Source organism: Bicyclus anynana, chromosome 24 (genome assembly GCF_947172395.1).
Source record: "Bicyclus anynana chromosome 24, ilBicAnyn1.1, whole genome shotgun sequence".
Taxonomy (NCBI): Eukaryota; Metazoa; Arthropoda; class Insecta; order Lepidoptera; family Nymphalidae; genus Bicyclus; species Bicyclus anynana.
The window spans coordinates 2,056,806-2,078,272 of record NC_069106.1 but is presented as its reverse complement, the minus strand read 5'-3'; the positions used below and the strand labels follow the sequence as shown (position 1 = coordinate 2,078,272).

The 21,467-nt window shown below is 35.7% G+C and overlaps 1 protein-coding gene across 3 annotated transcripts in view; it reads left to right on the top strand.

Moving 5' to 3' along the window:
• Window positions 1–2,334: 2,334 nt before the first annotated feature.
• The window catches only part of LOC112043992 (facilitated trehalose transporter Tret1), a 51,150-nt gene continuing 32,017 nt past the window's right edge, over window positions 2,335–21,467 (top strand). For 2 of the 3 annotated variants that reach the window (XM_024079703.2, XM_024079701.2), the window contains exons 1-2: window positions 2,335–2,387; window positions 18,864–19,009. In XM_024079703.2, coding sequence (XP_023935471.1) covers window positions 18,904–19,009 — 106 coding nt within the window. In that variant the 5' untranslated portion in view covers window positions 2,335–2,387; window positions 18,864–18,903. Of the gene's footprint in view, window positions 2,388–2,774; window positions 2,913–18,863; window positions 19,010–21,467 lie in introns of those variants that run through there. The other variant, XM_024079702.2, reaches the window with a different exon arrangement.

Sequence of the window (21,467 nt, the reverse complement as noted above, 5' to 3'; positions counted from 1 at the left end):
AGGAAAATCAGCCCAGCCGAGGATCGAACCCAGGACCTCCGTCTTGTAAATCCACCGCGCATACTGCACCACAGAGGCCGGCAAAAAAACTTTGGGCAATTTTGAATCTAGAACCTCTTGAGTTAGGACATAACTCCTGAACCTACTGAGGCTTAATAATTAATATGCTACAATTAGTCATCTACAATTAACCATTCTTATCAAATGATACGCGTATAGCATGGTATTTGCCAACGAAATGCATTTTTCCATGTAATCCAGGCGCACATTTTCTATTTCTCAAGTACCCACTCACTACTCGCACTTCATAAAAGATAACACAGAAAACTGTGGACTAAGCGCCTGTCATAGCCAGATATACCGCATTTTAATGAAGGCTATAGTCTGTCAGCGTATGCTAATACCATTAACGACATTTTATACTATAGGAGCTTTAATGACACATTTTCAGTGAAATTAAATGAATAATTGACTTGTCTTTAACTTATGTTGTCCCAAGCTTCGGCGTCAAATAACCTAAATTTAATATTATTTGGCTAAAGTCAATGAATGAGCCGTGACAGCCCAGTAGATATGACCTCTGCCTACGATTCCGGAGGGTGTGGATTCGAATCCGGTCCGGGGCATTTTAAGCAATTAAAAATCATGAATATCATGTGTCTCAAACGGTGAAGGATAAAACATCGTGAGGAAATCTGCATACCTGAGAATTTTCTCAATTCTCTATATGTGCGACTGGTGGACTATTACCCTAACCACTCTCATTGTGAGAGGGGACTCGTGCTCGACAGTAAGCCGAATATGGGTGGTTGGAATGTTGTTGGAGAATTTAAGCGCGTTAGGGATGATGACAGTTTTTTAAATTAAATAAAATAGGAGTTTTTTTAATAGTAAAGCAATTTTCTAAAAGTAACAGGCTATCTGCGATCATTACTTTCGGAGCTACAGGGATTTAAAAGATCAGATTTGCGGCACTGCCACGGATCTCTGAAAAACGCCCTATACAAAATTGTACAAATTAATGACGTCGTTGATTCGCTGATGATGGACGTTCAAACAACATTATACAAATATCTTTGTTATTTCTGCGTTTATGTTTATATATTAAAAATGTCACATTTAATGTAAGGAAGCTAAAACTGTATGAATTTTCATCTAATTACGATAAAATATTTTTAGTAGATTTTGAAATTTTATAATCTGATTTATTTTGCAAATATCAAGACAATCTTTGCTTTTTATGTATAAATTAGTTAACATTGACCTTATTTACCCGAATGTATCATAAAAATCAATATATTCAAACCTAGTCATCATCCCCATTAAGAATTTCAGTTGTTTTTGAAGTTTTATAATTTGCAAACATCCAGTCAATCTTTGTTTTTACCAAAATGCAAGAAGGGTTATTTACATATTAATTAGTTCATATTGACCTTATTTACCCGAATGTCTTATAACAAATCAATATATTCAAACCTAGTCATCATCACCATTAAATTCCAACTTTCTTAAATTATGAGGAACATCTGACTTCGCAGGCCTTCGTTCTGTACCTAATGATATTGACAAATAGGAAGGATCGATTTTTATAAGCTTTTATACATCTTGAAAGTATTTCTTATGAGGCAGAGTCGATTTGGAGAAGTATTTTTATTTTTTATGCAACTTTTACCAACTGAAAATAATCAATAGCTATCTATGGGTGTTCCATATACGTCGGAGAAAACCCCAAAACGAAATCAACTAAGTATTTCTTGTTATCATCTTTTCGTTACCAACCCATATTCGGCTCACTGCTGAGCTCGAGTCTCCTCTCAGAATGAGAGGGGTTAGGCCAATAGCCCACCACGCTGGCCCAATGTGGATTGGCAGAATTCACACACGCAGAGTATTAAGAAAATTCTCTGGTATGCAGGTTTCCTCACGATGTTTTCCTTTACCGTTTGAGACACGTGATATCTAATTTTATGAAATGCACACAACTGAAAAGTGCATGCCCCGGACCGGATTCGAACCCACATCCTCCGGAATCGGAAGCAGGTGTCATATCCACTGGGCTATCACGGCTAATGTTATCATCTTTTACACAGTTTAATTTCACCTCGTCAGAAACCTCTTGCATAATTGGAAAAATAAATCTATAAAAATATGCCGGAAATTGAACCTAGGACTTCACTGCACAGTAAATCACTGCACAAGATTCTCTAGTGCCTACAAATTCCAACGCAACCACGGTCAAGAGCATGCAAAGATATAACATAATCCTTGATAGGGGTTTTTAGTGTGACGTCAGCATTAATAAATTTATTGTTATTTATTTTGATTGTCAACATCGTTAATAATATTTTAACCACTGAGCGGTACAGTGCCGTCTTCCAAATTCAAATGTGAGTGTTTTTTTTTAATTTATAATTTGTGACTTCAGTTTAGTAATCTAATCTTTAAGATTTAGAACTATATTAACTTTTTTAACACAAAATATTTAAAATTTTTGAATTTCAATATTTTTATTATTTACATTTGAAGGATTTCTAAAATTATAATATTGCTGATTGATGTCTTATATTGTTTTTTTTTTTTACTTTATAAGGCAAGTGCATTTTTTACATAAATTAATTTTTGACTTTTGTCGTTGGTTTAAAACGTTTTGTTTTTAAACAATTACATGAAGTTCTTACGCCCCTTATCATTATCACCATAATATCAAGAGTCCTGCATAAAAAACAGAGCAAATAATATAATATACTACGTAATGATTTATCAGTTGGCATTGTGTTAGTTTGTCGGTCAGTTGATGTCGGTCAATCGTACGATTCGTGTCGGTCATCCTATTCGTAAAAAAATAGTCATTGAATCGCAGTAGAAAAAAAAAGTTACCGAGTCTTTGTCTATCTACTTTTTGGTGGAAAAAAGTAAGTATATTTTTTATAATAGGAATATCTAGAGATAATACGGTTACACTGAATAAAAAAACGATAACTTTATTTAATTTAATTATATTTTACTATAAATTTTTTGATGAGTTTTTCTTAAAGAAAGGGAGGGGCTATATTTCACTAAATAGATTATTTATTATTTATTTATTTAACGTATTATTGCTATTTATTTTAATAATCAATTTTAAGAATAATGAATTATATTTTTGCATGACCTTTCTTCTAATATTGTTTTATTAATATATAGCTATTAATTGATTTACTCGTTACATTCATCCTTTTACAATAAGGCCCAAGCATGTATGGGAGGGTTTCATTCTCTTTTTATTGTAATCAACTTTAAAAAAACTTTAAATACGATATTAGGTATATCTGCGATAATTTTTCATTAGAAATAACATAATTTTTCATTAGAAATCTTAATTATAAATGCGAAATAAAAAATGCGAAAGTTCATCACAAAATATCGAAAACCGCTTGATGTATAAAGCTGAAATTTGGCAGGGAGGTAGTTTATAGTTAGTAGGTATCCACTATTACTAAAACATTTTTCTTGAATAATATTGAAAGTTACTGGTGCGACGCTTCGTGTCGTACTGACTCGAGAATGTATTCGTTTTTGAATTTTGTATTTGGAGCGGCTACGACACCGTCGTGTTCCGTGCGCTCCATCTGCCTATTATTGATTAATCTGTGGATAATATTTGGAAGTGTCGGAAAAGTCAAGCCGCCTGCTAACTTTCATCGAAAATGCTGCTTAAATATTCCCATTTTTAACCGACTTCAAAAAGGAGGTTCTGAATTCGGTCGGTATTTTTTTTTTCATGTATGTACACCGATTACTCGAAGACGCCTGGACCGATTTTAAAAATTCTTTCTTTGTTTGAAACGGTATACTCCCCATTTGGTCCCATTGCCATCATGTCAAGATCTGATGATGGAATCCTGGAGAAATTGAGGTGAACTTTCAAAAAATTATGGGTGCCTAGTGTGCTCGTAATCTTTTCCATTTAGTACTTTAAAGCACTACAATTTTATAAACCTACAAAAAAGTCCGCGACGGCATATATCTATCTTTTAAGAATAACTTATGATACCCAATAACGGACGGAGTCGCAAAGGACTGCTAGTATAGTACCAACAATACAATGAAATTAAAAAATAATCTGGTTAAAGCTGAAAAGGAAAAAGTATCAAAATACATGGACTTTGCTCACGAGATTACCGCCATGTGGAATGTTGAGTCAACTATTATTGTTCCGATAGTTGTTTCAGTCAATGGTCTTATAGCGAAAAGCTTCGACCAACATCTTAAGAAGCTTTTGCTTAACTGTTGGATCAAGAGTCGGATACAGAAGGCAGTGATTCTTGAGACGGCGCGTATTGTGAGGAGGTTCCTCACTCTCGAACCCTGACCACCGGTTGTTTGGACACTCAATTGTCCCGCAGCGGGAGAGTTGATTTTTTTTTATAAATTCTTAATAGTGTTTTGTGTTATTGTTAAAAATTTTAAAAAGGACTAGTAATTATATGTCTGATGTAATGTATGTATGTGTGATGAAAAATATGATGATTAATAATAAGAAGATTGTAATAAATCGCTTTTCATTGTAATTACGTTGCGCAATAATCCCCCAGGTAGCGATCACTTTGCCTTATCTTATAGTCTTGCTACTACAGGATTAGATACGTGAATATGCAGTACATTGATAAGTAGTGGTCATTGAGATTATTTGAAGAGTTTTATTTTGATTTTGATTTGAATGTTTCCAGTTATATCTAATTACAGGAAAGGCAAATATGTAGGTATTTTTAACAAGACATTATAAAGGAAAAGGAAAAGGAGGAAATGAGAAGGAAAACAACAACAACATAAGATATAGGCAAAAGTGTTAGCGTGTTTTAGTCCGAAAGGTAACACGGCTAACAGGGTGGCAGGAGGGGTTTTAGACGGTAAGAGTCCGGCACTACCCTTTAGGGTGTCCATTAGGATTTCCCCTCCTGAGAGAAAAAAAAAGGTATTTTTAATAAAAACATTAATTTGTTAGTCATAATAAAAGCAATAGTTCCATTCCAAAAAAAAAGTTTATTTAAATAACAAGTTTATACGTAAGTTACCAGTTAGTAGTAGTTTATATTATACTAGCGGACGCCCGCGACTTCGTCCGCCTTTAGACCTCTTTAACCGCTGTAAAAATGAAGTAACCTGAACAGTATGGTTTTACAAAAGGTCGCAATACAACTGATGCAGGGGCTAAACTTTTAAAACATATTTATGAAGCATGGGAAGGTTCTAAGAATGCTATTGGTGTGTTCTGTGATCTGTCCAAGGCGTTCGATTGTGTTGACCATAACACCCTTCTACTCAAGTTAAGCCACTATGGCATCAAAAGTGTTGCACTCGATCTCATTGCCTCTTATCTCAGTGATAGAACACAAAAGGTATGCATAAATGATATAAAGTCGCACGGTTCCACTATAGTATGCGCGTTATCATCTGAGTCGTCCGGTCATAAAAGTCAAAAAAGATAGGAATGTGCAGCGCGCCTACCTGCGCACCCTAATTATCGATAAACGGCTACCTGCGCACGTGCTAATGATGAGTCAATAATGATTTGGACGATTCTGATTGGTCGGTTTCTAATGTAATTGCATTGCGTATTTTTTTTGCTATAAATGTGTTTACTGCAATTAAATAAATACATTCATGTGTTACTCGTTGCGCACTATGGATACTTTATTTTCTAACGTTGATCTGAAGAAATTACATGGCGATATTAGCCCTCAAGCTCGAACACTGATTCACAACGTATTCCTGTTTCTCAATGAATTGAAAAGTGATCCGAATATAATATGAAATATGTATTATATTAAATCAAATATTGTTAATTTTTTTAATTTTGTGAACAAGATACGATAATAAACTTTACTTATCGATAATATGTCTTTCATTGTTACACCCTTCACTAGACGGCTCCATAAGACCCATAAGTGCAAGCGAGATAGATATAGAGAAATGATTTATGGCCCTAAGACTCAGTTGTTAACGCGCGTACTATACCATAATGGGCGTCCCACAGGGTTCAATTCTGGGTCCTTTTCTATTTTTAGTGTACATAAACGATTTACCATACCATGTCAGCGGCATATGTGAGATTGTACTGTTTGCTGATGATACATCCTTAATTTTTAAGTCCGACAGAAATAAAGATAACTCTGACGACGTAAACCGTGCCATATCGCATGTGTCGCATTGGTTCACTGCAAATAATCTACTTTTGAATGCTAAGAAAACAAAATGTATTGAGTTTTCATTGCCAAATGTTATAAAACTAGATAAGTCTATAATGATCGATGGTGAAACACTAGAAATGGAGAGTTCCACAGTTTTCCTGGGAGTGACCTTGGATTGTAAACTTCAGTGGGGTGCTCATATAGAAAAACTGTCTGGTAAACTTAGCTCAGCGGCATTTGCCGTGAGAAAAATAAGACAGTTTACTGATGTCGATACAGCTAGGCTTGTTTATTTTGCGTACTTTCACAGCGTAATGTCTTACGGTATTTTATTGTGGGGCAAGGCTGCCGATATACAATCTATATTTGTACTTCAAAAAAGAGCAATTCGAGCAATATATCAATTAAAATCACGCGAGTCCCTTCGTCAAAAGTTTAAAGAAATAGGTATACTAACAGTAGCCTGTCAATATATATATAACTGTATAATATATGTAAGACAAAATATTAATTTGTACAAACGAAAAGGAGATCTAAACCCACGTCTTACTAGACACGGGCATAAGTTAGTTATTTCTGCATATCGTCTCCAAAGAGTAAAAAAATCTTTTGTAGGTTTGGGTGTACTCTTCTATAATAAGATCCCCAAGACTGTGATGGACCTGCCAATGCATAGCTTTAAGCAATGTGTTAAAAAACATTTACTTAGTCGAGGGTACTACAACATTGATGAGTTCCTTAATGATAAAAATGCTTGGAGGCCGTTGGATCAGCTTCCACCTTCACACAGGAAGTAAAACTATAACAAATGTAAACAGTAATTGTTATCAATTGTAAATTATAATACTGTATGACTTTTTCAAAAGAGCAACTGTTGAGTTTCTTGCCGGTATCTTCTCAGCAGGACCTGCCTTCCGAACCGGTGGTAGAATCTTTACAAATAGTCAACTGACGTGTCAAAAGTGCTTGTAAACTGAGCCTACTTGAAATAAATGATTTTTGATTTTTTTAACATACATTCGGATAAAAAAGGTAAATAAAGCAAAGATTGTCTGGATGTTTGCAAAATAAATAAGATTATAAAATTTCATAATCTATTAAAAATCTTTTATCGTAATTAGATGAAAATTCATACAGTTTTAGCTTCCTTACATTAAATGTGACATTTTTTAATAAATGTACTATAAACATAAACGCACAAATAACAAAGATATTAGTAATTTTGTTTGAACGCCCATACAAATCTAACGACCATTATGACCTACGACGTCATTAAATCGTACCATTTTGTATTTGGCGTTATTCAAGGATCCGCGGCAGCGCAAATCTGACCCTTTAAATCCCTGTAGCTCCGAAAGTAATGACCGCAGATACCCTGTTACTTTTACAAAATTGTTTCACTATTAGTATACTCCTGATTTATATACAATTTAAAAAAAAACTGTCATCATCCTTAATATGTAAATATAAAAATATAACTACATATTATGTTAATGTAGATAACATAGGTATTTAAATAAGTAATGGAAAACAAATGCTTCAACCAACAATCACTCGAAGCAGATGGCCACAGATAAACAATCATTGAAACTATATCTACAGTAATGACCACTCGGAAAACGTAAATATTACTTATGTAAACGCCCCGGTGGTCCAGTGCATAAGTTGCTTTAGATTACAAGGTCCAGGGTTAGAGTCATGTGTCGGGCTATGATATAATGAGCTTTCTTTCATTTTAGACATTTACAACGAAAGTTCTCAGCCCAGATGAATTTAAACTGAAAAAAAAGAATATTTTATAATTAATTAAAAAAAAATACCTGACTGTCTAATCTGCTAGCACCTTGCTATCCGCCTCGTTTATTTTATACAGCGATTAATAAACAACGTTTTTATAATTGTACGTTTTTTTAATGATATACCATTTTGAAATTCTCTTGATGAGCCCTTGAATTTGATACCCATATCGCAACATTTGATTAAAAAAAAATTTTTACCTTGAGTCTATAGAGTCTCACAGTTCTCGTGTTGGTTTTTTTAATTTCACCTATCTAAGAACACTTGGGTTATAAGAGAGAGACAAATATCTTAGCATTCCATGGATTCACCGTGCGGGTGCCGGGTCCATCGCGTGGTAGAGAGAAAAACTCCGAGCAAAGTCCAGAACTTGTGATCTGGATGTAGGGTTTTCATAGGGGTTTTTTTAGGGGGAATTCCTTGAATCTAACGATATCTTAATTACATAAATCCGTTCAGCGGTTTGGAAGATATGAGGTAATAAAGAACATTACATACATACATACGCTCGAAAAACTTAACCCTTCTTGCAATCGGGTAAAAATAATTAGAATTCACAGTTGTTCAACAATTTTATATGTGGCTACAAAATACCGGAAAAAGTGATCCGAATTTGGCGACTCCACAGAGCGCACACATGCGCAATTTTGTGTTTACTTACATTATATATTTATGTATATAAATTCCGTTACGATGCCGTGTAGAAACCAAAAGGGGTGTGGATTTTCATCCTCCTCCTAACAAGTTAGCCCGCTTCTATCTTAGACTGCATCATCACTTACCATCAGGTGAGATTGTAATCAAGGGCTAACTTATAAAGAATAAAAAAAAAAGTTCCTGCAGGGTTATTATGTAATTCGGTGTACCATTGAAATAACAAGTCATTACGTAATTTTTCATTGTATTTTCGTAATTGTGATCATTTAACATATTTTTTTCAACGAAATTATCTTGACTACGGCAATTTACAACAAATGGCAGTGATTTAAAAAAATATTGTAAAACAACATCAGATCATCTAACATGATTATTTCAACGAAAATACGTAAATAACGGTTTTTCGTTGAAATAATGTTACTAATTGCACCTAATTGCTACTGCAATATTGGTGCCACTTTACGTAAAATGAAGATACTTATGTTATTTCGTTGAAAATACGATGTTAGAATTTTACAAAAACGAAAAATAAATGATGAAAAATGATGTAGTGACTCATTATTTGAATGTTGCACCGAGACAATAACCCTGCTGAACACACAACTCGAAATTGTTACAATATTTAGGTATATCATTTGTTTAAATAACTTTCGTTGTTTACAATGCGACTCTATGAAATTAAGACAATTAGCCGCTTTTATACGCCTCAGTTTTGATGTGTTAGTTACATGTCTCTATTATAAAACCTTTGCTTTTAAATATTTATTACAAAGCATCATTACTAAATCTTAGATAAAATATGCTATTACCGCTTAGGAATGCAAACGGAAAAGCAAACCTGCATTTGCATATAATCCGGTATTTAATTATTAAACTTGTATGGGTTATAGCCATGTGGAATTGAATTGTAAAATTGTTGCTCGGATAGTCATCTCCGTCATTGGTCTTATAGCGAAAAGCTTCGACCAACAGTTTAGGAAGCTATTCCTGGACTGTTGGATCAAGGGTCGGATACAGAAGGCTGTGCTTCTTGAGGATTATGATGCGATTCTTCTCTCTGCAGCCCTGACCTTGCTTAGGCACTCTAAAGCCCCGTAACCCTCTCGTTATCCTCTATGGATTTTTTTTTTTTTTATAAATTTTTATTATTTTTTTATAAAACATTTGGCGCCTACCGTTATATTTATTAAATTCTGCACAAAGGAAATTTTGCAATATCAATTGATATTACAGTGGAATTCCGATCGTAGAAGATAATTACATTATCAAATTCAACATAATATATAAAAGAGGTGCACATAAATATCTATTTAGCGTGGTGCCCGATCAACAAAAGATAGACAGACAGACAAACAGACAAAAAATAAGGTTGGCTTCAGTGTATAATAAATATAATGTCCTCAAACAAACATATTAAAAATATCTTCAATGTACAGTGTTACATCAATATCAATGATACGGGGCCCTAGACTACAGGGGCTCCTTACGTGTGAAAGCAAAAATTAGTAAATGTACTCCACAATCTTACTTAATCTGGTGCTTCTCAGGAAAAAAAAAGAAACTGCAGAGTTCACTCCAGAAATGACAAAAGTAAAAAAAAACGTATTCTTCTTGGGCTAAGCATGCGTCAATATACGTTTATAAACGCCGTAATAGTTGGAAACATTCTACGGTTAAGTCACGTATCATATTTATGCTTATTACGCAAGCATTTTTGTTTCTTTTGTGAGAAATCTTTACCCTTCATTTGGGCTCAACTAATTTTGATATAGGGCCCCTGCAAGGCACGCTCCACCACTGGTATAGATATATGACAAAACACAAGTTCCTTAAATCCAAGTTACATAACTTGGATTTAAGGAACTAGGGCAAACAGTCGCAAATAACTCATGAACCTAAATTACGAGTCGGTATTGACTTGAAACATTGACCCGACACTATGGCGCCGCGCCTAGACGCCTGTTGTTACGTTTACGTGAATAAGTGATATTGCTATTGTAAAATTAGTAGGCGTCATTGAATCACCATTTGCCTGCTTTAGCGCCTCTTTTTAATATACCTCGTTAATCCACTGATTAACTAATGGGTCTTCGAGATATTAGGTGGGGAAAAAAAGTGTCGAAAGATCAACATCTCATACTTTGACCGAGGACCGGGCATAAACGCATGAAGGTAAATTATGTGTCGGCAGTAACTTGAACCGTCGATCCGATACTGTGACACCGCGCCTAGTTATTGCCATTACGTGGATAAGTGATTTTGCTATTAGAAAATTAGTAGGCGTTATTACAGTTTACCAAATGTACTTGAGCCGTCCCCCGAGGCACAGGGTTGTATGTAACCATCAACTTTCCAACGCTGAGTCGAGAATTTTTAATTGAAAGTTTCTTAGAATAAAGGCAAACTATGTATTGACTTTAATGTTTGTTGTATCTAGACGTCGGGTAAAAAACCGCGGGGCAGTAGTAGATTACTTAATAATTAAGTGATAGATAACATTTGATCGTACAGGGTCATACTCTCTTACATAGTTATTACTTTTCCAATAATCCCGTATCTATTAAGATGTAAAGTAAACACCAGTAAATAGGTCACCCATAGTGTCACTTATTAATGTCACGTGGTGTTCTGTGCCATGATAAATTGATAACCCAGTGGATATGACATAGGCCTTTTGTAGGAATTTCCAAACATCACGATTCTGAGCCGCCTGCATCCAGCGTACCCTGCGACTAGCTTGATGTTGTGAGTCCACCTAGTGGGTCGACCAACACGCTTTCTAGTTGGACAACTCTGTCGACAGTACGGGGTCGGGGGTTTCAGTCATGTGCATTTTATAAATTAAATATCACGTGTCTCAAACGGTGAAGGAAAAACATCGTGAGTAAATCTGCATACTTGAGTTTTTTCTTAATTATCTACGTGTGAAGTCTGTCAATCCGCATTGGGCTAGCGTGGTGGACTATTGCCTAACCCTCTCATTCTAAGAGGAGACTCGTGCTCAGCAGTGACATGGGTTGATAATGAGATGTTCTGTCTGATCGAATCAAAAATGAGGAGATCCTCAGAAGGACAAAAGTCTTCGACGTAGCTCAACGAGTTGCGAAGTAGCATTATACGGGGCACATATTACAAAGAGCCGATGAACGTGAGGGTCCCAAGGTGCTAGAATGGCGACCCCGCGCTGGAAAACGCAGTGTTGGTCGACCCCTCACCAGGTGGACTGACGACATAGTCTATAGTTAATAGGTAGACTAAGATCTTACTGGAGGTCAACTATCGCAACCAGTGGCGTAGCTAGGTAACCATGGGCCCAGGTGCATAAAAAAATGGGCCCCACTACCATCTAAAATGGTTAGGTTAGGTTAGGTAGGTTTTCTTTCAAAATTTTCTAAATTTAACGAATTTTACGACGCCTAAGTCTGTAGATATAATTTTTTTTTATTTCCTTTTATTTTATTTTTATAATAAGTATAGGTTAGGTTAGTTACTAGTAATTTAAATATTATCGTATTTAGTTGTATATGTAAAATTGTAAAAGCGTACTTGAAATAAAAGAATTTTATTTCGTCATAAATTCAGTTCGATTGCGATTTTTTGATAAGGATTAGAGAGCCCCTGAGTTTAGGGGGTCCTTGGCGGGGCACCACCTAGCCTTTGGGTAGCTTCACCATTAATCGCAAACGGACAGACACGGCAGACAAATTTATTTTACAATACGAATATGTAGAGATAATTTACAATGCAACTATTACGTAAAACTTGTTTAAGTATTAAATTGCGATATATATTTGTTATTTATTGATAAATGATAAGTAAATGACTATTAAGTAGGCACCTAATTAACTTATCACGTTTTATGATACCTTTTGATGACAGCGCATTTTCCATATTTCCGAGTTTCATCCATTTTATTTTAAGATCTCATAAAGAAGAAATAAATAAGAGTAAAAATAAAGCCTGTAACGTTATAAAATAATTACTTTATTATTAAACAAAATTCCCTTGTCTGTCTGTTTAAATGTATTTTTATACGAGTTTCATCAATAGCGAAAGTGTATCACGAGGAAAGCTTGGTTGTATAACTTGTATAGTGGTTTAGCGAACGCCCCGCGGCTTTATCTGCGTTTTTCCTATTCCTTAGATGATTCCGGAGATGAAATATAGCCTTATGTTTTTCGCTGATAATGTAGTTTTCCATTGGTGAAAGAATTTTTAAAATCGGTGAAGTAGGTACTTTCCGAGCCTATTAGTTTCAAAGAAACAAGAAAGATTTTCTTTTATTTTGGAAAATTTGTGAAAATCGAAGTTTTATTGTAACTGAGATGTAAGACGGTTCTTTTGGAGATGTTGGAAAGCTTGTTGACTCTGCATTATCTTTTAAAATTAAAAATATATTATGCTATGAATTCGTTGAAGCCAAGTCGTTATATATACAAGTTTTATTACAGTTGTGTTAATACGTAAACATTTAGAAACCAAAACTAAATTAATTTTTTTTTATATTAATAATTGATAAATATCTAGGTATATATTTTCTAGTGATCCAGTTTCGTCAGCTGACTACGATAAATAATACATTTTTTGTAAATATAGGTACAAAACATTTATTTTTGGAGTTCCACAAGGTAGTGTTCTCGGCCCTACTTTATACCTAGTCTACATTAATAAACTTTGTCAGGTCACACTTTCAAATTGCAAAATAATTACATATGCACACTGCGCTCCTGTTTCATGGTGATTCATGGGACGAGGCACGAAATAATTCTGAAACAGCCTATAGATTGGCTATCTTGTAATCTAACTAACAAGCGATCTAGAAAAGACTAAATTTGTAACATTTGGTGCAAATTGTACCTTGCTTTTCATATCTGCACATCGATACACCACATACACTACTCACACATCACATAATCACTACTCATTCTCATTATTGTACACAAGATTAACTATAAAATCCTATTGTTTTCTTATTAATTGATTTTCTTTGTTTTTGCTAAATCTTATTTTAATTTCTGATTTTATTTACATCTTATTTTATGTACGCTTTCAGCGATAACAATTGCAACATAATGTCACACTACAATAGTCGATCGATTTATTGTTACTGATACACAATGTCATACGTCGAACAGATTTTCCTTTTGTTTTATGTACTACTTGCTTTTTTTTTCTTTCTCTCCAATTTGGTACTTCATAAAATTACGATCTAGCCTACTTATGTGACTAATTAGTATTATAACTTGAACCTAAACTTATAATATATTATTATTATACTAAGATAATGTCCAACAACTTAATCTTAGTCTCTCACTAACTAATACGTCTTTAGGTCACTTTGTTCACGTGATCTTCCATGTAGCAGTTAACACTACACTATCACTAGTCACTAAACACTAACTCAAATGGTTTGGTCCGTTTAAATCTTCTCACTGTATTGGTAAGAAGACTTACTTCTTGTGCAGTAATTATTTTATCTAATAAACTTTACGTGGCCATACTGCCAGCCTTCTGGGCACATTACTCAATTAACATCGATTCGGACGAATTCTACGATGCCTAATTCTGTAGATATAATGTAATATTTCCATTTATTTTCCTTTTATTTTATTTTTATAATAAGTTTAGCCTAGTTAATTTAGTTAAATATTATTGTTTTAGCTAGTATAAATTGTACTATTTATGAATAATAATTATTATTAAACTTAATGTTTATCTTTATACTTATAATATTTTCATGTTCGAAAACTGTTAGCATAATGAAACACAAGATGTTTCATGATACGGAACAAAATCTATACTAATATTATAAAGCTGAAGAGTTTGTTTGGTTGAACGCGCTAATCTCAGGAACTACTGGTCCGATTTGATAAATTCTTTCAGTGTTAGATAGCCCATTTATTGAGGAAGGCTGTACTATCCCCGTATTTTAACGGAACGGGAACCACGCGGGTGAAACCGCGCGGCGTCTGCTAGTTGTTAATAAATCTGAATTTCACGCGAAAGAAGTCACAGGCATCCCCTATTTATTAAATCCTTAATATATTGTGTTTAATAATGTTATCTATGAGTAGTCATATATTTTATAATGTGTAGGCAGTTAAATTATATTACTAGTTGGCTTCTTTATGAGTTTATGAGTTGTGACGTCACAACTCATACAGAATGGTAGAAGCTACTGTTTGCCCACATTTACTGTGATGTCAACAAATTAGTATAGTATGCGCGTTATCATCTGAGTCGTCCGGTCATAAAAGTCAAAAAAGATAGGAATGTGCAGCGCGCCTACCTGCGCACCCTAATTATCGATAAACGGCTACCTGCGCACGTGCTAATGATGAGTCAATAATGATTTGGACGATTCTGATTGGTCGGTTTCTAATGTAATTGCATTGCGTATTTTTTTTGCTATAAATGTGTTTACTGCAATTAAATAAATACATTCATGTGTTACTCGTTGCGCACTATGGATACTTTATTTTCTAACGTTGATCTGAAGAAATTACATGGCGATATTAGCCCTCAAGCTCGAACACTGATTCACAACGTATTCCTGTTTCTCAATGAATTGAAAAGTTTATTTAGTTAATAATTATATAATATGAAATATGTATTATATTAAATCAAATATTGTTAATTTTTTTAATTTTGTGAACAAGATACGATAATAAACTTTACTTATCGATAATATGTCTTTCATTGTTACACCCTTCACTAGACGGCTCCATAAGACCCATAAGTGCAAGCGAGATAGATATAGAGAAATGATTTATGGCCCTAAGACTCAGTTGTTAACGATAGTAGTATAGACCTTTTTATTCTTTACATGTTAGCCCTTGACTACAATCTCACCTAATGGTAAGTGATGATGCAATCTAAGATGGAAGCGGGCTAACTTGTTAGAAGGATGATGAAAATCTACAACCCTTTCGGTTTCTACACGACATCGTACCGGAACGCTAAATCGTTTGACCGTACGTCTTTGCCGGTAGGGTGGTAACTAGCCACGGCCGAAATCTCCCACCAGCCAGATCTGGACCAATTAAGAAAACCCAAGAATCCATATTACCTACGCCTACATAGTTTTTACTGTTTATTCAATTAATTAGTTTCAATACATTTACTTTTCATTAACTAACAATAGATTAGTACTAAGTAATGGAAAAGGAAAAAGAACAACATTAATATGTATGCACATGGGAAATATAAAAATGCAAAGTTACGTTACATTACATACATTTTCCGCCTTAGATACGAGTTTCTGCTTTGTTTCTCTGCTATTTTAGGGTTCCGTAGCTCAAAATAATAAAACCCACCTCTCTTTATGATTTCTTTGTTAACCGAAATAAAAAATAGGAGGAGGTTCTTAATTCGAGTTCGAATCGAATCGTTTTTTTTTGTACGTATGTTACCTGATTACTCGAAGACGCCTGAACTGATTTGAATAATTCTTTTTCTGTTTGAAAGGGTATACACCTGAGATGGTCCCATTATCATCATGGGATCTTGGAGAAATCGAGGGGAAATTTCAAAAATCGTAGCTATCTTGTGATTGGGCTTGATTAATTTGTATTGATGAGGACTTTTCACCTAGATGGATTGTGACTGTCATTGGGGATCCGGGTTTGAAGACGAAGGATATTTAATGGAACTTCTCAACGGTTTATAGTAGTAGTAGCTACCTTGTGATCGGGCTTAATTAATTTGTATTTATGACGACTTTGCACCTAGATAGGTTGTGACTGTCATTAGGGTGTCTAGTTATAAATGTGAAGGACATTTAAGGGAATTCCTCATCGGTTTACAGTAGCTATCTTTTGTTAGAAATTCAAATAATGTAATTCAAGTTGCGTAATCGCGTCATTTCTAGCAATGCTGTCGTGTGTGGTTCAGTGGTGTGCACTTCATAGATGCAATAATGCACTTCCTACCCTGAGGGCTGATTACAAACCTGCATTGTAGAATACATTTTCTATTTAGTACAATTTGTGCCTATAGTGCCTACCCTAGTTAAAATCCTTGTACACGTCACTGGTGTGGCCTACACATTAATTTGTTTGATATATTCAAAGGATTTCTGAAAGAGCTACATGAAAGAACACTGTCTGAAAAACCTTTATCTGACATGGCTTGAATTAATACCGGGTTAGCACCGCCTTCAAACTGATCAGTAATAGCTGAAATAAGTGAACAAAATTACCCATACTGTGGCGTTTACAGTCATTTTTTTAGCTAGTCATTAGTGTGTACTAATAAAAAAAAAATATTTTTAACATAAATTAAAACGATTGAAACACGCATCTAAAAAGAAATAAATAACATCGTACACTTTAAAAGTCTATTTGGCATAGCACCACCTTCAAACCGATCAATAGAAAGGACATAAGTATATATTTCTATTTTCGCTTTTATTAGAGTAATGCAAATTGAAGTCAGTTAATTTTTTTGTTAAAATGATTTAATTATAATGCACAGTTTTCGATTCATAGCTAACAATGTTTTGTACAGAACCCTCGATCAGTGAGCCTGACTCGCACTTCTCTCGCACTTCTACATATGAATACATGTCACAAGCCTAGAGTCTATCAAGTAGGATGTGTAGGAAGGCTATAAGACTGCAATGCAGATCCTTCGTTCTTTAGTATTCGCTGATTTGATCGTTCAGAGGAACTACAATAAAATCAAATAATTCATCTGTCAGGTTAGCCGAGATATTTAGACATTAGCCCACGCTTTTTTTGATATTTCATCATTAATCTGTGGTTTGTTTCATTGAGTGATATAGATTTACGAAACGGTACAAGTATAGCCCCCTTAGCCAAGTGCTACGTCGATTCTCTTTCTACGATCGCTAACGCTTCGAAAACTAGAAAAATGTATGAAAATGACGGATCTTGATCACGTGACCTGTCGATAGCAAATGTCATTCCCATACATCTTTCTAGTTTTCGAAGCGTTAGCGATCGTTGAAAGAGAATCGACGTGCCACTTTGGCTAAGGGCTGCCCCCTTATAATGATATGGTCAACCCATTATAATATGGTCAACCGTTAGTATAAATCGAAAAGTAATGGATGTTGTAGCCAAATCATTAGATAAGTTCGGTTAGCAAATATGGCGTTTGAACCGTGATGGCTTTGGGAGGTAGAAGGTTTCATGGGTCCAGATTACAGACCTAGGACCTATTATTACAGGATATGAAAAACCATGTCTCCAATAGCTTCATTTCTACCCTTTGCTAGAGATTCTGAAAGTTAATCGAAGGCTTGCCACGAATCACACATGACTGTCTATTGAGGACATGATTTTATAATAATCAGTGGAACCCCTGCCTTTGATTGAGGGGGCGTAGGTTTGAATCCAGTCCGGAGCATGCATTTCTAGCTTTTCAATTATGTGTATTTTATGAAATATCACGTGTCTCAAACGGTGACGGGAAAACATCGTAATGAAACCTGCATATCAGAGAATTTTCTCAACTCTCTATTGCCTAACCCCTCTCATTCTGAGAGGAGACTCGCAGCAGTGAACCAAATATGGGTCGATAATGATCATGATGATGAAAAAAGTTTGTAGGTATATGCGGTTGTCAAGGAGACGCTTGACGTTTGTTTTAGTGTTTGCCCACCGTTCCAAAACGACCCTAAAGCCGCTCCAAACATTGCAAAACCAGTTTCTGCGACAAATCACGGGCGCACCGTGGTATGTACGCAATAACGACCTCCATAGAGACTTAGATTTACCTTCAATAGCTAGTTACATAAAACAGCTCTCTCGAAACTATTTCGACAGAGCTGCCATCCATCCCAACCAACTAGTGGTTGAGGCCTGCAACTACACTCCCAACCTTAACGCTAACTTCAAGCAGAGGCGTCCCAAAAACCGTCCTTTACGATCCAGACGATGACATGACGACCGACAATGCTTCCCGGGCAACACAATCACAAGCTACACAGCGTCCTCGCCGGCGAAGACGAGGTCCCCGATATCTAACGTCACCCGGACGTGGGTTTTCTAACTCACGATCTCGGGGGCGTCCGGACTGATTCACTCAGGTCACGGTTACACCTTCCCGAATGGCCCTCTAAGCCGAGGTCCGAGTCTCATAGGAAACGCCCTTAGAGAGCCGTTCCGTCCTCTATCTTTATTTCAGCCTTCGGGTCTTATCAGGCGATGCAAACCTTGCTTTTGTTTTTGTTTAGTTGCTCACTCTGGTTACTCTATGGCCCATCTGTTACAGATTTGGAAGGCGCACGTGTCCCGACTGAGCGTCGATACGAATGGCCGAGAGCCGCAGGAGCTACACGTACGATCCGGTGGGCACCGGCGAGCCTTACAGGATGGAGTCCGGCCAGCTGTGGAGGCAGTACCTCATCGGCGCGATCGGTATGTTAAAAAATCAAAAAAAAATCAAAATTTATTTATTGCGAATTCAGGTTACAGTCAGATTTACTTAGTCGAGGGTACTACAACATTGATGAGTTCCTTAATGATAAAGATGCTTGGAGGCCGTTGGATCAGCTTCCACCTTCACACAGGAAGTAAAACTATAAGAAATGTAAACAGTTATCAATTGTAAATTATAAGTATCACTTTTTCAAAAGAGCAACTGTTGAGTTTCTTGCCGGTATCTTCTCAGCAGAACCTGCCTTCCGAACCGGTGGTAGAATCTTTACAAATAGTCAACTGACGTGTTAAAAGTGCTTGTAAACTGAGCCTACTTGAAATAAATGATTTTTGATATTATTGAAATAAACACCAAATTCCGCCTTACGGCTTGCAATATCATTAAAAACATTGTAATTTACAATAATCAATTCACACACTTATTTGTACAGTGATTAATTAATTAGTAGGTACATTGAATATTTTAAAGAATAAACCATGCAAAACAATAATTGTAATGATGTCTTTACGTCAATATAATGTCAGTTTATATAGGGTATGTCAAAGATAAGTAAAATAATAAATTGCAAAAAAAATGTCATTAATATGGTGTACACATGTTGGACGCATTTTATCTTCACACCAAATTACATAACAGTGGCGTAACTAAGTAACCAAGGGCCCTGGTGCAAATAAAAAATGGGGCATCAGTCAGTGGCGTAGCGTGCCTTGGAGGGGCCCTGTATCAAAATTAGTTGGGGGGCCCAAATTTACAACAACAGTAAAGATTGTTTTTTATTCTTTACAAGTTAGCCCTTGACTACAATCTCACCTGATGGTAAGTGATGATGCAGTCTAAGATGGAAAACGGGATAACTTGTTAAGAGGAGGATGAAAATCCACACTCCTTTCGGTTTCTACACGACATCGTACCGGAACGCTAAATCGCTTGGCGGTACATCTTTGTCGGTTTTTCACATAAGACACAAAAATGCTCGCTATAAATATGACAGTGATTTAACCTATGTAGAATGTTTCCAACTGTTGGGTGCACGCTTAACCCGGGAAAAAGGAGATTGTGGATTGTCTACATTTTACTTATTTTTGCTTCCACTTTTAAGTGGCCATCGGGAGTGTTACGAACGAAGTTGCCTAGCTACGCCCCTGCTTTAGACGAATATTTCATCGACGAGTGTAAAATAGCGGAATCGCACCCCAAATAGCGCAGGATCGTTGTTATCAGATGTCCTATTCTCTAACTTTGAGTAATATACACGAAAATTTACCAACTACCTACTGTTAGTTTAGTCACGTAATTTCTTATTCACTATGAAACAAATTGCTAACTGATCAAAATTACTGACATTGTGATTTTTATTGGCTACGGAATACGAAAAACAGTTGTTATTGATTTTTGTTGTTAATTTATTAAGTGGCTCATAAAAAAAAAATAGTGAATAGGACAGTAGATTTCCCTAAAGCCTTAAATTGCTGATAGACTTGAGTATTCACTTGTAACAAAACATCGAGCATTCGCCGTTTTTATATTTGTCGAACTGAACAACGAGCCGAGCCAAACGTAGAGCGAAATATTGCTACGAATATCTTGAGAATTCTAGCGAACGCTCTATTCGATGTTCGCCAAAGATATTCTTCTCGGCAAAAAGCTCCAAGCAAATCTGCTCGCTAGAACGATCGCCAGTACGCTCGATAGAATGCTAACGGGCCAAATTGTTATTCGGTTATATTAAATAAGTAAAACAAATTAATAAATTAATAATGGCGGTTTTTTACGGCCTCCGTGGCGCAGTGGTGTGCGCGGTGGATTTACAAGACGGAGGTCCTGGGTTCGATCCCCGGCTGGGCAGATTGAGATTTTCTTAATTTGTCCAGGTCTGGCTGGTGGGAGGCTTCGGCCGTGGCTAGTTACCACCCTACAGGCAAAGACGTACCGCCAAGCGATTTAGCGTTCCGGTACGATGCCGTGTAGAACCGAAAGAGGTGTGGATTTTCATCCTCCTCCTAACAAGTTAGCCCGCTTCCATCTTAGACTGCATCATCACTTACCATCAGGTGAGATGTAGTCAAGGGCTAACTTGTAAAGAATAAAAAATAATAATAATAATAATAATAGTGTCCCTTAATACACATGCACGGACTCTTCCTCCGTTTCTATTATATCATGTTTACAGTTAGGGTCCCTTACAATGGGATAATGTATCAATTGCTGCTCCCTTCCTTCGAGTTTTGTAGTCGATCCATGTTTAACGGTTATGAAATGCGATCACAAAATATTTTTAGGGTACTGTACCTTAAAATCAAAATAAAGAACTCATAGGAAAACTAAGATTTTATGTGTGTTTTTCTGTCTGTAGCTTAATAGCTAGTTAGCAATTTTCGCGGCTTTTTTCGATAATAGAAATTTTAATTTCATTCCCTTTAGCAGGCACTTTACTAG